Below are 17586 nucleotides of genomic sequence, written 5' to 3'. Positions count from 1 at the left end.
GAATATATTTAACACGCTGGTCCATTGAAAGCACCAAGACATGCAGTTGCTGTATAAGTATCTTGTTAGAACGAGTTTCCGAATTAATGTTTCGGGAAAATGTTATTTTTCGGTGATGCATCTAAGATTAAAATTTCCTTCTCGATAAGCGAAAAAGGGAGAAATTGGTAACTTATAAAACAATAATTTTTTCTATCTTTTGCATAATAAGTTATGTAATAACAATAAAGTTTGTAATCTGTCCTATTATCTTTTGCGATGTGAAATTTTCATAATACACCCCACACGGATAGCGGAAAGACTATTGTGGCGGTTGGTCAGCGTGATGACGGATGTTCATCGAAGACAAACGAGACCTCACATTGACGACTGGCAAGCATCCAAATTAAGGCAAGGTGAGAAATTCCCAGTGAATATGGCTGGAGTCCGCTTATTCAGAGGCAGGGTTCTTCACATGCCAATATCCACGACGGAGTACCCACGCTTTAATTCATTTCTTCAAAGAGACATTTTAAAAATTTCAACGTTGTCAAAATTCCAATTCCATCGTCCTCGGCATGATAGATTTGAGCATTTCTTAAGAATAATATCTTACTCTTCATTTTTTGTCTCCTAACAAACTGTATAAAATAACATTTTAAGCGTATACGCTACAGGAGCTAAATGACAGCTGTGAGCAGTACGGGATGAAGCTTAATTAATACAAACAAGACGAAGACCATGGTTATAGGAAGAAAAATAAAGAAGGTAAACGTGCGAACTCGAAATGAGATTGTGGAACAAGTGGATAGCTTCAAATAGTTCGGGTGTAGCTGCTCTAAAGGCTGGTTCACAATAAACCGGGAACGGAAACGACAAAGGGAACGAGAACGGAAATAATGTTGAAATAAATGTATTTAAATGTGAGCATTCACAATTAACTATGAACTGCTGCCGCGAAGTCAAAAGGAGAATACCAATGACAAAGGAAACTTTTAAGAGAAAAAGACCATCTCCTGCGGACCTCTGGAAAAGGAACTAAGGAAAAGACTAGTCAAGTGCTTTGTGTGGCAGAAACATGGCCATTACGACGAAGTGAAGAGAAATATGGAGAAGAATGGAGCGTGTGAAATGAACAGATAGAATAAGAAACGAAGCTGTGTTAGAAACAATAAATGAAGAAAGAATGGTATTGAAACTGATCAGAAAGAGAAAAATAAATTAGGTGGATCACTGCTTACTGAAGAATACACTGGAAGGAATGGTGAACGGGAGAAGAATTCGGTGCAGAAGAAGATATCAAATGATAGACAACATGAAGATAGGCTATATAGATTGGAGACTAAGAGGAAGGCGGAAAATAGGAGTGGAGAATGCTGTGTTTGCAGTGAAGGACCTGCCCTGGGCAAAAAACTATGAATGAATGAATTAATTAATTAACGCATCAATGAGATAAATTTGATTTTCACTTTAATTCACAATCACATGTTAGGTACTTAGTTTTTATGTATATTATTAAAAAATTATACCTGTATTTCTGAGATAGACTAAATTAATTAAAGTTAAGTTAGTGTATTTAGAACACATAGCCTACCTCCTTATACTCTCTATAGGCAAGCAGACTCACAACTATAGGCATTTCGTTATCACTACTTAACCTGTTTTTTTAATTAAATCCTTTATCTAACTTCACAGACTATGGACACTCTAAAACCTATAGGCCCTATTTTTACTTGCAATTCTTTATTCACTATATCTCTCAAGCAAAAATCTACTTTTTGGAGAAAATTTGGTACTGAAACGTCTCCAAATGACGGTAATTAAACAAATATTAAATAAGAATAGCATATATCCATTCCGTTGCCTTCTATTGCCATTACAAATCTCACAAATTCGCCTAAGACGAACTCCGTCATCAACTGTATGAGTCTTCCTCATCATTCGCCCCGGCAACCTTTAGGCTACTCCGAGAATTGTATTAAAAATGTTATACAGATCGCTAATGGACAAGACCGCAATATTTTCACTGAATGTAGAGGGGTCCTAAACAAGTAACTTGAGATAGGGAACCCACGGCTACAGAAGCAAAATGTCTACGGTACAATGCAGTAAAATAATTAGAATTAGGTGTTCATGAATCAGTACTTCAATAATAAAGTGAAATAGTGTTATAATTTGTATTAGAATTATCTCACGCCTTCTTAGTGATCTAAAGACACATTATTGCTAATAACTCGTCAATAGCATTTTCATAATTTAATGTTATCATAATCTTCAAAATTTACATACCAATCACATGATTGCACACCACTGTAATATTGTTGTAGACTAATAGGAACTCATTTGTTAACAATTGTTGCTACAATTTCTTTCAGTGTAACAACCCCCCCCCCCCGCTGCTATACCTAGATAGCCCTAAATGCTTAACTTAGCTGTGCAGTCAATTCTTAAAGAAAATAGTCACAAATTTTACTACCAACTTAAAGCTCCTCTTTTATTTCACACAGGCCCTAGCTCGGTACGGCCGGATCACTAGAAGCGAGCATAGTCGGCGCTGATGTATCGCATGCATTCTCCAGTTGTTCCGTATTTTGTATTTAAGAAAATCGGTATTAATATTTAATAAAGCTAAGTTATTGAAAATATATTGGTGATTCATAACGAGATTGTAAACAACTCTCTTCTTTGTCGAGTACCCAACAAGATTGTGAAAACAATTTTGGACACATGTTTTCATATAGAAATTTAGCATCCTAACTTGTTATTTAATCAATAAACTGAACGTACCTTCAGTTAGGTGACGACGCGTGAAAAGAAACCTACTTAGGCTAATCGCTTTGCATTATCGATCCCGAATGATCTTACCTGGTTTGAAAAATTATTAAGAGGCGAACACGAAACACGAGAGTAAACTAAAATTTATTGCTACGAAAAAGTAATATTTTATAGGAAAATTAAGTCTTTATTTCTTTTTTTCTATAGTGATTAGGATCATGTTACTTTCACAAATTTTATTAATACTTGTAGATAACTTAAAGTGCGTAACTTATACTCGTCTGAAGATATTTTTTAATTAAAAGCATAGGCCTAATTATGCAGATAATTTCATGAAAAAAAAAAAAAAAAGAAATTTTGGAGACATACTACCTAGGCTATATCATTTCATTCATTAATTCATCTTATGTAAGAAGTCTTTTATTAGTAGAATTTATTTTGAATAAATCGCCATTTTATGTAACCTACCTAGCTATAGACCTAGGTCTAGATATATTGTTAAAATAAATAGACCTACGGTACCTCTTAATATTTTATTACACATTTTATTTCATATAGACCTACATAATTTCTAGTTTTAACAGTTCGTAGATAATTAAAATGAATAAACAATTTTAGAAGAAATCGTATAAGCTACTATAACTTAGGTCTACATATATGTGAAAGACATTTTCTGTAATTATCACAGAAACAGAAGTTAATAGATTCTTTGTAACACCACTACGGACATAAGCCTACTTTTATAGATTTTATATTTCGTATAGCCCCAACAAGAAAGTATAAAACTAAGAATACGGAAAAAAAAACATAGAGCCTACAGTCTGACAACCGTAACTTATTACAATATGACCAAGGATTCCGACCATTAAATGTTGCCTAATGTTGGTACATAGCTGTTGTAGAAGCGTCGACAAAACAGGTCATGTGGCTCAAACTTGAAAACAAGCGATGATTAATTTCTTCATCCGCGTTCTTTGTGAAGCGCCTTTCTTTTTATTTTTCTATGTATTTCTTTTCAGAGAGTTTTGATTTCCTGTCGACACAGGTCTACCTGAAGCCAGTGAAGTGACATCAACATGACACCGACTTCCATGTAAAGGAGTGCAGGACATCACATTCGTACTGGACAAACATTCATGTCCCAGGTGAGATTCAAACTCGATAGCCCTATTGTGGCTTTTACGCAGTGATGAAGTTAGGCACGAACAGTTGCGCCCAATCAAAACGCTTTCAAACTTAATTCGGTGTACTTCGGTACATCGCAATAATATTAATTTATTTAATTATAAAGTAAGAAAATTAGAAGATAAAAATTACCACTTTACTCCTCCATTTTTTTTCTATGAATTAAATCCTCCCTCGTCCAATTACTCCACGCTGCGATAATTTTAATATTTAAACTGACTTTGTTGGTAATTTTACTTTGACAGTCAATCAGCAGTTCTTAAGTTTCTCAATTAATAAACATATATATTATCAGTTTAACACATAAGATTTTCTAAATATTATATGCAGTATCTGGGTACTGGAAAACTACAATGGGTATAAAAATACATTGTGAAATTGTTACCATGGAAAACAATACTCATTAAACTATTCCCGGTTAAGATGAAATGGTCTTGTTAATTTAGTAGTAATTTAATTTCAGAAATCACTAAACTTGGTTGTTAACATGCATTACAGGAGCTACAAATTATGATTACTAAGCATATTATTTCAAAATATAAAGGAGAAATAACAAAAGCAATACTATTGAATGCTACGATGAATATTGAAATTGAAAATTACTATCAAGAGAACCCGACGGTAAGTAAGAAAATTAATCTAATTACATCAGATGGCAATAGGCCTACACTAGCGTTCGTTAGAAATCCCAGTAGTCTTATTTTTATACCGAAGACTTTGGTGAAGAAATCAAATAAATTATTGTAAACCGTATTGTTGCTTTGTTTAATCGGTATTCGCTGATGTTTATTTTCCATTAAAAATTACTACTTTCTTTCTTTCTTTCTTTCTTTCTTTCTTTCTTTCTTTCTTTCTTTCTTTCTTTCTCTTAGTTTAACCTCTCCCATTTAAGTTCGTTTATACGACCCACGCCACACGGGCCTTACAGGGCCACGACCTGTCGGGAGAGGAATTAGTCTATTGGATCACATAGGCCTTTACACTTTGACCACACAAAGATTTGGAGGGCCTCCCCGGATGAGAGATCAGAAATTTACTACTTAATTTACATAGGCTAATTATATTTCAATTTTAAAATATTTTATTATATTTCAATGAATCTTGTTTATTTCGTTCATGCGATAGAAATTTGTTACGAGTAAATAAAAAGTTAGTATCGTTTATTGTTAGTAAACATAACATGTACAAAAATACAGTCTTAATTCTTCCCTGACGGAGTAAAACCTCGTGCTCAGTGAGTTATCTGAACATATACTTAACACAAAGAAAGATAATTACTTAACACAAAAGTGAATCAAGGAAAAAAAAATTATAGGAATAAATTAACTTTAAAAAATACAATTTTAACAATTTAATTCATACAAATACATAACTTATGCGTATTAAATCAATGTAGCTTAATATCAAAGGCGGACATCTGATCTCAGATAGAAATTTAGTTAGCTGTGGATTTTTATACAATTTTTCATGCTCTTTCCAGTTATAGTGAAGCCATAGGCCTATGCAAATTCTAACACTACACTTATAAAATAAATTGTGTTAAATATTACAAAGAACACTGTGAAACAAAAAATTGCCTCTAGATCAAAACTATGGAGACGACAGATGTCCGTCTTTGATAATAAACTACTCTATAATTCTTTAAAAATTAAATTCCTAACGCTATTTTTTAAATTTCTGATAATAAAATTTTCCAAATTCGGGTATTTTTCAATTATTTTATTATATAACCTGAACCAAAGTAGGTACCATGGCTCAGAGTTGTGCTTGAAAATAACGTTTTATTTCTTATTGTTATTGTTGTTGTTCTGTTGGCCTATTTGTAGTTCATGTTCCATCTTTCATTTAGCTTATATAATTTTAATACATTGACGTTACGATAATAATTAGCCTACACTACAAATATATTTAAATGAATTATGCTATTACGAAATGAAATATAAAGAGACAGAGGATAATAATAATAAGAATTAAGTTGGAATGTAATCCAATCACATTTCGGATAACATTGAAAGATTAATTAAGTTTGATCCCGCCATGTGTCTTAGAGTCCTCGAAAAACGATATAAAAATTTTACTGAGATTTCTAATAAACATCAGTATACCATGCGCGGTAATAGGCCTACTTGAACGAAGGCAGAGATAAATAAACATAAATTACATAAGCGGAACTGAAAATTGCAATGGGTTAAACTTATCTCTCTTGCGGATTACAAAAAAAAAATAGAACAATAAATTAAAATATTTAGTTTAAATGATAAAATAGGCGATTACAGAAAGCTATGACTATATCATGTATAGGCGCCGACACGGAGTGGCTGTAATCTAACATCAGAAATAGATTCTTAGTTAGGTACTCACCAGAAAAGAGGCTTGAACAGCTTCTGAAGTCGAGACGAATTTCAGAGGTTAATGCTTCGGAAGATAATAATGATCTACAACTTAATAATAATAATAATAATAATAATAATAATAATAATAATAATAATAATAATAAATTAATAATATAATATATTATTATTATTATTATTATTAATAATAATAATAAATTAATAATATAATATATTATTATTATTATTATTATTATTATTATTATTATTATTATTATTATTGTGTTAAGACATCTAGGTACTTTTCGTTGTGAGGTCTGTTTTACGAATTTATTACATGCTTCAAATAGCCTAAATATGTAATTTAAATCTCCGAAAAATAGGCTAGACCACTATTAGATGAAATTAACGTTATTTTATTAAGCGCTTGGAAGAAAAATTATCACATTACAACCCAAAATAGCCACTTTCCTAAATTCAAATTTAAGCCTATAGGTCTATTGTCCTGTACATTGATAGACTATAGGTTTCTTGTAGGCCTAGGTTTAGGCCTACTGTATTTCTCTGTGTAATCTCAAGCATAACAAATAAAATCTCCAGCTAAATACATGAAATCAATCAACGCAGTTAAGGCATTTCGTAGAATGTATTTCATTTTTAAGACGATATGTTTTCATGAAAGTTTCGTAAATTATAAATTAATTTTTATGATTATTTCAATACGAAAAAAATTAAAGATAAATCTACACGTTGGCGTAAAACAGTTTAGGCACTGCGTTGAGCTTCGATGAGACAGGGTTGTGAGTTCAAATTCCATCTAGAGTCTCAATTTTATCCATGTGGCAACCTATGTTGTCTCAAATGAGAACTCGGTGTCATTCTGTCCCCATGGAAAGGGGGTTTCATCAACTGTCTCAATGGTAATTCTATTATTTAAAGTTAATTTTGAATTGATAAACACAGCAGGCTTATTAAAAGCTATGGCTTATAGAATAACTTTCGAAAAATTGGCTGTTTAAAATTACTAAACTCTAGGTTGAAAATATGTCACTTTTATATTCATTCTTAAAAAATAAAAAAACTTATTTGAAATGACTAACTATTGGATGAATTCCTGAAAGAATATCCATTATTATCATTAATCAACTATTAAATATTAATCTATTTACATTAGAATATATTACAAATATCGTCTATATGCCTAAAGTCTATAAAGTTTAAGTATATTAAAGTTCTACGAGGGTTTATCTAAGCTTAATCTAATAACTTATTTGAAATTATCTTACAGAAAGTTTAAGAAACTATAATTTTTGCATAGCTTTTTTGTCAGTAACAAGATGGAAAAATAAGTCGCAACTTAATGTTAGCATTTTGAAGGAAGATCCTAGGGTGAATTAAAAAAATATGTGAAAAATATGAGAAACTAGTCTATCTTCTATTTAAATTACTTAGGCTAGATCTAAAGACGAGCTGCGAGGGAAAATTCACATGATTAAAGTTACTCTATAAGGTTAATAAGTTTATTGTCTTTCGATATTTAGAAGACAATATAACTCTCTGAGGTATTAGGCTAATTTTTATAATAATCTATAGACAGAGACGGGAAAGAAAATTTACAGTTTAGACTAAGGTCTCAAATTCATAAGCCTATTACTATTTAAACTTGAGTTACAAGGGGAAATTTACAAGTTAACATCAATCCTATGATGCTAACCTCCAATGTAAGCCTAAACGGCCTATTAGTCGCTATTGAGAGAGATCATTCCAGAAAAGAATTACAGTGTAGCAACAGTGATTCTGTGGCGTTGACGTCAAATCCATGTAGGATTTGAAAGGAGAACCCGCGAAGATATTTACAAGATAACAGTGACAATTGCAAGAGGAAATTGAAAAGATAACAGTTCCAGTATGAAACTAGCATCATATTCATATTAACAATGACAAGAAATATGAAAAATTCCACGAGACTCGGATCAAATCTGTATACAAGTGGGAAATACAGGCAGCAAATTACATGAGGCTACTCCCCTTCTTTGTGTCATGGATAGCTTAGATTTTTCCTTGCTGTATTCAACACAGGTATGGCCGCTAAGGGCAAACTATTTTCCTGTGTCGGGGCTCCTGAATAACGACCGCGTACAATTCGTCAGACATGAACTCTGAGCTTAGTCACAAGTGACGTATGCGATCAGGTATTAGAAATAGTGTAGCTGACTCACCAGAGGAAGGTCTGTCGGAGTAGCGCGTGCAGTACACCCAGGCGGGCCAGAGCTGCGGTCCTTTAGCGTTATCGGGCGAGGCGAGCTTGTCTTCGGGGGTGGACGACGTGGCGGACACGGTACTGCTGGCAGGCGACAGGGGCGGGCTGGATGTGCCCGACGTCGGGGGCACCGGAGGCGAGACGCCTTTACTCCTCGCCGGCTGCTGGAGATTCGACGCCGGGATCTCTATAGGAACTGAGGGCGTCCTGGCCGCGGTGGACGACGCTGTCACCGGCGACCACGCCGACGTCGGCTTCTTTGTAGGCTTGGGTGCCGGCAGGGGTTGCACTCCCGGAAGGTGCTCGTGAGGGCGGTAGAGTCTTTGGTAATCACAGATGGGCGTCACGGTTCTTCGGATGGCGGGGCGAAACGCCGGCTCTTGCTGCCGCGAAGAGATAACGGCGCGACGGCCGAAATCCGGCTTGAGGATGTTGGCGACAGAGAACGGGAGGCTCGTGGGAGCCGGCTGCTGCTGGGGCGGCGACGCCTGGGGGCGGTGATGACTAGGGGACGGCGGCAGCGACGACTGGGGAGACGGCGATGAGAACGACGTCCTCGAAGCGTTGCCGGGGGGCGAGGGCTGGTGCTGACTAGGCGAGAAGGGTTGACTAGGCGATGCCGGCCGGCAGCACTGACACGGCTCCGGGGGCGGCGGCGGCGGGGGCGGCGAGTGGTGCATTATGTGGGGTTCGTGCGACGCGGAGGGCGCGTGTAAGATGGGTTGCGGGTTGCAGCATAGGCTCGTGCAGGAGTCCGGACTTGCGGATCTGTTGGCGGGCGACGAGCGGTCGCTGCCCGGCCGAGTGCCGGAGGCCGGCCCAGGGCTCGCCGCGCTGCTGGGACTGCTGCGCTCCGTCTCCAGAGCCATGGCCTCCCTACAGCCGCTCATGCATCGTGGCGCAGTGCACAGCCCATCCCACGTTCTAGTCCAAACCCTAACCCTGCTGAGCTCTTATATCACAGCATAAAACAAGAGTCACAGTCCCCGAGAATTTGGAAGTATCAAATCACAATATCTGATTCATAAAACGTGAATATTGTAAGACGTGAAGTTCCTCTGAGCAAAGCGAAAAAATATACAATTTCGAATATGACACTCGAAATTAAGCGAAACACTAACAATGTTCTAATGTCAGGACTTGTTTTTGCTTCTTTCAACACAGCACCGTCCTCTAACTTAAGCCAAAGAACGTGCTCTATTCTTTATCCGATGTTGTCTTGAGCTCGGTTGACAGGAGATGTGTTTTAGTCCGCTGTTTAAGTCACTATCTTCACCGCAACGTAGCAGCACTTGTCAATGTCACTAACAAACTTTACAGTAGACAACCGGAGATTAAAACACGTTAATCTTAATTTTTAAAAAGTTTTCATCCTAACATTCGTAAAGTATGAAATGAGATTTTAAATAAATTACAAATATGTCCAATACATCACTTAACTTATCAGTAAATAAGTAAGCTGTTTTATGAATATGATTTACATATTATTTTGGGAAATCTCTCGGAGGCTTTTGGTGACCTGTCATTTGTTAAAGCGTCTTCCTGACATGTGAAGTCAAGGTAGGCTCTTGGCATCCGTCGCTGCTTAAAGACTTCTACAACTTCATGCAAGCCAAGTGGAGGGGAAGGATTTGCTCTCTCTGTCGGTCTCTCTCTTCCGTTACTAGGGGCTCTCTTTTTACGCCACCCCTCCTACTTCCCCCACCTTCTCTCTTCAACCGCTCCTCCTTCCAGGCCCTCGCTTCAATTTGAGCCACCTCTGAGAACTGACATGTCCACGTTGATATTATTATTAATGAATGTTAAGACAGGTTTGGCCATCCTGTGTTTCTTTAATGAGAAATTTTACACTCGCAACTTATATTTTTTTATGAGTTGGTAGTATGACGTAGACTGGATATTTAAATTTCTTCGAGTCCAAGTTAAAAGCAAGTAAACGCTGCGTTACAAAATCTTTGCTTTCCGTAGGCACAAAAAACTCTTCTATCTTCAGTGAAGTAGAGGTATGTCGATAAATTTCTTGCCTCAATTTTCTTTTCTCTGTACACTAACTTGCGTCATTAATTTTTTTTTCTGAAGTCCTAATTTTCTTGGATTTAATATCGTGATGCTGAAACGACGCACCGGTTCTTGAATTTGTCACTGTTTATTTAGTTCACTTATGCCACAGAACACGAACAATAATATTACATAGTTTCACTATACTAATTAAATATTTTACTCTCAAATGAATTCAGTTAATGAACCACGCGGTGTGTGATAGACACATCGAGGCAGTGCGGACACCCCAGTCAGTGTGTGACGTCCTGTCGCGTGTACCACTGAACCTGTCTTCTTGCCTTGTCCTGCACTCCGTTTGAAGTCTTCATGCACAGAACACACGAAAACCAAAACATTTCTATCTAGATGTGACCCTCCTCCTCCTCCTCCTCTTTCTCATCCTCCATTCCTCTTCCTCCTCATACCAGACTACTATTCCATGCGCTTAAACGCAAGTCAAGTTCCGTCCGTCTTCCCCTCCTTTTCCCCCCACTCTCTCAAAAACCGTCACACTCGGCCCTGCCACATACAGCTTATTTAAACGTCCTACCCACGGCTCCACCCACAGGCCGGATCCTTCCTCCAATGGCGTGTTCCCTTACATAATCCCTAGACACGCGAGGGAGGGGATAGACACGTCATCGAACTGGGGGGGCGAGACGGATGAGCCGACTGGATTGGTAGAGCTCGGAGGCTGCGAAAAGTGATATGCAGTAGGTGGAGCCACAGATTGAGCTGTTAGATAATAACCAAAGCCCCATAAAACAAAAATCAAGGCCCCTATAGGAGAATAGAGATTTGAAAAGTGAGTGAGAGAGAGGGAGTGCATAGCAGACAGTATTTCATTACATACTTCAGGGGGGTATTGGAGTGAGTTAATATAAGGGTATATTGTATATACTACAGTTATCTATGTGTGTGTTAAAACTTGGCGATGAAATATTAACTGGAATTTGATGTACAGTATTACGTGATATTATAGGTTTGTAACTACACACCCATATATATGTGGGCTCACGCCCGATATTTTCAAATGGCCGGGTATCGGAACCCAATAGAGATAACACACGTATGTTGCTCTCGAAACTAATTCGTCCTGCTTTGAATGTTTGATTATTGTTTCATTTTCATGGGCAGAATATTAGTATGTTTAAATAAACATTTTATAAATGCCTATAACCACTGCTAATCATCTTGCAACACAGTTAACACCTCCATTGCAGCCAGTGTCCGGATTTATAGATAAACTGAAATAGTATAGTTTTCTATATATTCCTCTCCGTTTGCATTTCTATTTTGTGTCAGACGTTGATGTGCTTTAATGACGCTTCGTTGGCAAAACAATATTAGCTTAGTCTACGTGTACACAGAAGCTAAACATGTTGATGTAAACTACTGATAGGCTATATAGCCTGTGCCTACTGTCCGACCGAGTGGTTATATCGCGGGGTCGGCGAAACGGGAGAAGTCACGTGACAGTCCTACTTAGGCTATTTTGCAGGGTCATTTCCTTTAAATTATTTTAAACAGTTGTATATACGTAGTCTTGCAATTCCGAACATCAAATATTTTCAAAAAAGAGCCCAACATCCCAGCCACTAGCCTTTACAGAGAGATCTGCAGAAACGGGTGGGAGAAACCGAGAAGCGATATGACAACTCCGTCGGACAATAAGCCTATTTGTTCATTATAAAAAGGCCTAACTCAACCAAATTATTATTATTGTTATTATTATTATTATTAGCATATTATTATTATTATTATTATTATTATTATTATTATTATTATTATTATTATTATTTAGCAAAACTTGCGATAGACCTATCCTTCCACGTAAAATATTGTTTTATAAATTGAGAAGTAAGGTACTAGTATTAAGGAATTTATATAATAAACTTACTGCAGCTTTTGTTCACACAATTCTATCAACAGAATCTTCATCAGTTAGGCCTAGACTACAATAGGGAGGTCTAGCCCATATTTCGTACTTTAACCTCACTAATCTATTGCTTCTTTGGCCTTCTATTTCTTTCCTTTTTTTCTTCTGCTTCTTGTCAATCTACATAGGCCTATTTAACTTAGGCTTATTTTATTATTTAGTCCTCCGATTTAACGTTTCTTTAATTTACCACACCAACTTACACTTCTCTTCTCTATCAGGCGTCATTCAAGCACAGTATTCTTCACTAGTTTTAGAAATGGCTTATAAAACTTTGTTGTTTCTTGATTTCTTCTCTAACTCTTCTACAAAAATTCATACAAGTTAGATATCGAAATGGTAAGTTAAGTATAACTTATAAATTTAACAAAATATGGTTTACTGCAATTTATTTAATGATAAATGTTCTTTTATGTTATTTCAAGTAAATGATCGTGTCTTATTTTATTTAGAATGCTTCTTATTAATATTATTATATTATTATTATTATTTATTATTATTAATTAGTATTAATTATTATTAATAATTGTATTTATTAAATTGTCATTAGGCCTATTGAGTGTAATTAGTTACCACTGACATCGGGTAGGCCTATTTACTCATTTGCAGAGTGAATAAATATAAATAATAGGCTACGCGTAAGTTAGGCCTACATAGTTTACATAATCTATTGTGATAAAAATCGTTCTAATGAATTTATATTGTTTCCTGAAGTGTAGGCCTAAGTGCGTCTAAAGGTATTCTGAGACTGTTTGGATGAAACATCTTGTTGCAGAATGTTTTGTACAGTGACATAAGGTTAGACCTATGCCTTTTTTTTTCCTTCACAAGTCGTTATCTGTATAGCTATTAGTTTATAGAAGCGGATAAGTGTAATGTAAAATTTAAGAAAGCATCATGAACTAAAAGAAATGCGATTTTTGTATGATTAGTGACGATTGCGACAGTCTCCTCTCGTTCCGTCACGGCAAATCTTAGGCGACCCTGCTAAACCATGTGACGGATGGTGCTCTGCGATATATTTTTCTTCAGTTTTATACTTCTTAGGTTACATCCATTTCAAGCATTTTTCCTTCAACATTTATTTAGTTTCTTTCAGAGGAACTGTAACAAACGGAGTGAGACAAGTGGCCGACAAGCTTGGAGCTCGCATAATTTCTTTCCTACAGCCCCAAGTTCCTTTGCAAAGACGAGAGCTCGCTTACCTTTCAGTTGTTTTTTTCCCCCTCCTTTATCTTCATTTGATTGGATCTACGATTTTTCCCAGGAGTGATTACTCTAAAACAAAAATGCAATTTAATTAACAAATCTGAACTGTTCAAAGGTCCAGCATCAGTAAAACTAAACATTTTGTAGTAGAAGTGTAAAAACATAACCTAGGGGTCACTAACTGATAAATGATCACTGTCACTGTAATGTTCATCACCATCAATATAGGCCTCCTCTTCATCGTCGTCATCAAGTCAATTATTAATTTTCTGAGTTTGTGAAGCTTGTTTGCCATTGCCTACATGGAAAATAATGCAAGTCAAATAATCTACAAATTTATTAATCATAAGTACAAAAAAGTGCAATTTTCGCACCTATAGGCCTATACTATTCTGAAACAGGCTATTAGATCTAATCTTATATTTTGCAATATGAATTTTGCACAGATCGTCTTATGTTGTCATAGAAACAGGCCTACCTCTTCAACATTAAAAACTGAAAAATTGACTGCCAGTAATTTCAGCGGAATCTAAGTGAGAAAAATCGTTGATATTTTAAAATTAAAATAGTCTATGTGTAAAAAATAGGTAGGCCTACCCTATATTTGTGGGCACCAAATGTGAAAATTAAGGAATGGAATTTCCAGTGAAAATGCTATTAAAAGTACGGTGATTTTAAATAACTATAGGCCTAGCTATTCTAGAAGCAAGTGTGACATTTTCATTAAACCTTAGGCCTATCTAGAATGTGACATCTGTTTAACGATAAGACTAAATAGAAAAATTCTAGCAATTACGCTAGGTAGTGAAAGAAGATATTAAAATGAAAAATGAAGTAGAAAAATCATTATTGTTACAAGCTAAATGTTCAAAGGGTTACAACTTTATTCTACCATCTAACTTACCCATAATTTTATAAAACATACATACGCCCTACAGACATAGGACCTACATAATACATATACACATTGTTGAACTGTAGCATTTTAGTTATAGGCTTAATAATAATAATAATAATAATAATAATAATAATAATAATAATATTAATATTAATAATCATGAGACAGACAAAGTTTGTGCGTCCAACAGTATACTGTACAAATGGAAACATAGAGGAAACAAAGATATCTTAGGGGAGCTTGATACGATGCCCATATTGGACTAGCTATTATATTAGGTCTAATCAATATCAAAATAACTGGCATTAGCATATGAACAGGATGTTCAGATTCAGAATACCTAAGACAATTTTAAAATATTGCCCAAATGGGTGATCATTGGGACGCCAATGAATAGAAGTGTAACAATTTCTTTTAGACTGTAGGCCTAACAGTTCTTAGGCCTACAGGACTATCACATGACCAGAAGATGATTATGACGATTACTGTTGCTGCTGATGCTACTACTACTGCTCCTGCTGCTATAACCAATGCCACCGTTTTTGGAGAGTGAAATAAGTAATTGGAACGTTAAGAGTGAGTATCTTATCTTTTGCTGCAGTCTGTAAGCGAGAAAGTTGACAACTGTGATTAGCAGCAGATTGCTGAAGTGACTTGTGTCTAGAAGGTGGTACCACTCTCAGCTGAATTGGCAACAGATGCCACTGACTGGGCACAGTACACAAGGACATACCACAGAAACGCAAAGTGCGACTATCTTGTCTTTGCCGCAGTGTGTGGGCGATAAACGGCTAGTCTATGATTGCTGACGTGACGTGTATTTGGGTGGTACCATTCTCAGCTGCACTGGCTCACTGACTCAGCTTGTACTGAAGGACACGCGCCGGAAACGCTGGCGCTGGCTGTACTACTATTACTACTACTACTCCTACTACTACTACTACTACTACTACTACTACTACTACTACTCCTACATTGCTGCTCCTGCTTTTACTACTACTACTACTACTACTACTACTACTACTACTACTACTACTAATCTTCTGCTACTACTACTACTACTACTACTACTATTAAATACCCCTCCAATCTTCATACCATTTATAGTATGTATTGAAACAATCAGAAATATAATTCAACCCGGAACATTAGCAGTACGATTAGCAGCCAATATAATTGCTGGACATTTATTACTCGTATTAACCTTTTACTCCTACATTGCTGCTCCTGCTTTTATTACTACTACTACTACTACTATTAATCTTCTGCTACCACTACTCCTACATTGCTGCTCCTGCTTTTACTACTACTACTACTACTACTATTAATCTTCTGCTACCACTACTCCTACATTGCTGCTCCTGCTTTTACTACTACTACTACTACTACTACTACTACTACTACTACTACTACTACTACTACTACTACTAGTACTACAATACTACTACCACCACTACCATCATGTAGGCTATTTAGTTTGTAACTGAACGTAATTTTTGTATGATGTGTTTAGTATTGTTTACTGTCTATTAATTCATAAGTAGACATCGGATTTTTAGGCACTAAAAATTGCAGTTTTAGGCGCCTAAAATAAGCTCAAAATTTGTAAAATTAGGCTCTATTTTAATGAAAATAGGCATTTTAGGCACATCAAGGTATCATACTTATTTCTTTCACTGAAATTTTAGTTATACACTAAAATACGCACAAAAAAGTATGTTTAAACATTAAAAAAGAATACTATATTATATTTATAAACAGAGCTGCACAAATTTAATATACTGAAACTAATGAAATAATGATTATTGATATCAAGATTACTCATTTTAAGTTATTGAAATTCAGTTCCATGCTCAGACTTTATTATAATTATCTGCACAGTACACCACCAGAATTTTTTCTAAATTCTCCACAGTTAACCTTTGCCTTTTGTCACTGAGAATCATTTTGAAAGCAGAAAAACTTCTTTCAACCGAAACTGATGTGAGAGGCGCAAATTTTAAATTAGGTACAATAGAAACATCAATACTTACTGGAACATTTACACTTTCCCCCGATATCACTCTTGATACTTTTTCCAACAATGAAAATCCTACATTCTTATTTAATACGTTGTCCCACTTATTTTTAACTTTTTTCCCAGTTTCGCCCAAAGCAGAATGTATGTTCACTTGAGCTTCCTTTACTATTGCTATTTGGCTACAAAGAGATTGTTTTTCACGTTCTAATTGTTCAATGCTTGCAGGTATGAAAGAAAAGTTTGATGTTATGTAGGCAATATCGTTTTTCACTCGTGAGTCATTCAGACAATCTTTCACTGCTTTCACACACGCTGCACTATCAGTTTCAGGTAATTTATCAATAACTGTGTCCACTTCTTTAAAATACTTAGAATAATACACCACTGACTGAATCCAGGTTCCCCATCGTGTAACAACCGGCTGAGGTGGGAGTGGGATATCTGGAAAGTTCTCTCTGAATATTGAAATTCTGGATGGGGCTTTACAAAAACATTTTTTGTGTTAGAAATAAACGAATTGACAAGAGGAAATTCATTCCAGATTGTTTCAGAAACCCTGTGAAGGCCATGTGCTAGACTGGTTACATGCGTGAGGTTAGGATAAAATGTTTTAAGAAGTGGAGCTGCAGCAACCATGTATGAGGCAGCATCAGTACAAAACAACAGAACTTTAGAATCGTCTATATTACCTGAGTATAAAGACTGTAGGCCTTTATTTACAAAATAAGCAATGGCTTGGCTATTCACTTTCGAAAGTTCCTTAACACATACGAGGTGTGGAATCGAAGGTCCATCAGGACTAAGTTTTCCTACTACCATATTTGCTATATACCTATTCATAGGATCTGAGGTTTCATCCACAGAGACCCATATGTAAGAATCACCTATATCCTCCCGAATGGAAGCTAAAGTTTCATTGTATATTCTGTCTAAGTAATTTTTTCTTAGGGT

General features: G+C 35.9%; 1 protein-coding gene across 1 annotated transcript in view; it reads right to left on the bottom strand.

Moving 5' to 3' along the window:
* LOC138703819 (homeobox protein engrailed-2-A-like) overlaps nucleotides 1-10964 on the bottom strand; it is a 147966-nt gene extending 137002 nt beyond the window's left edge. Inside the window, exon 1 of the mRNA XM_069832029.1 lies at nucleotides 8489-10964. Within this exon, the coding sequence (XP_069688130.1) occupies nucleotides 8489-9419 (931 nt within the window). The 5' untranslated portion in view covers nucleotides 9420-10964. The remainder of the gene's footprint in view (nucleotides 1-8488) is intronic.
* Between the last annotated feature and the right edge of the window lie 6622 nt (nucleotides 10965-17586).

Source organism: Periplaneta americana, chromosome 1 (genome assembly GCF_040183065.1).
Source record: "Periplaneta americana isolate PAMFEO1 chromosome 1, P.americana_PAMFEO1_priV1, whole genome shotgun sequence".
NCBI lineage: Eukaryota > Metazoa > Arthropoda > Insecta > Blattodea > Blattidae > Periplaneta > Periplaneta americana.
This window is presented reverse-complemented; position numbering and strand designations above follow the sequence as displayed.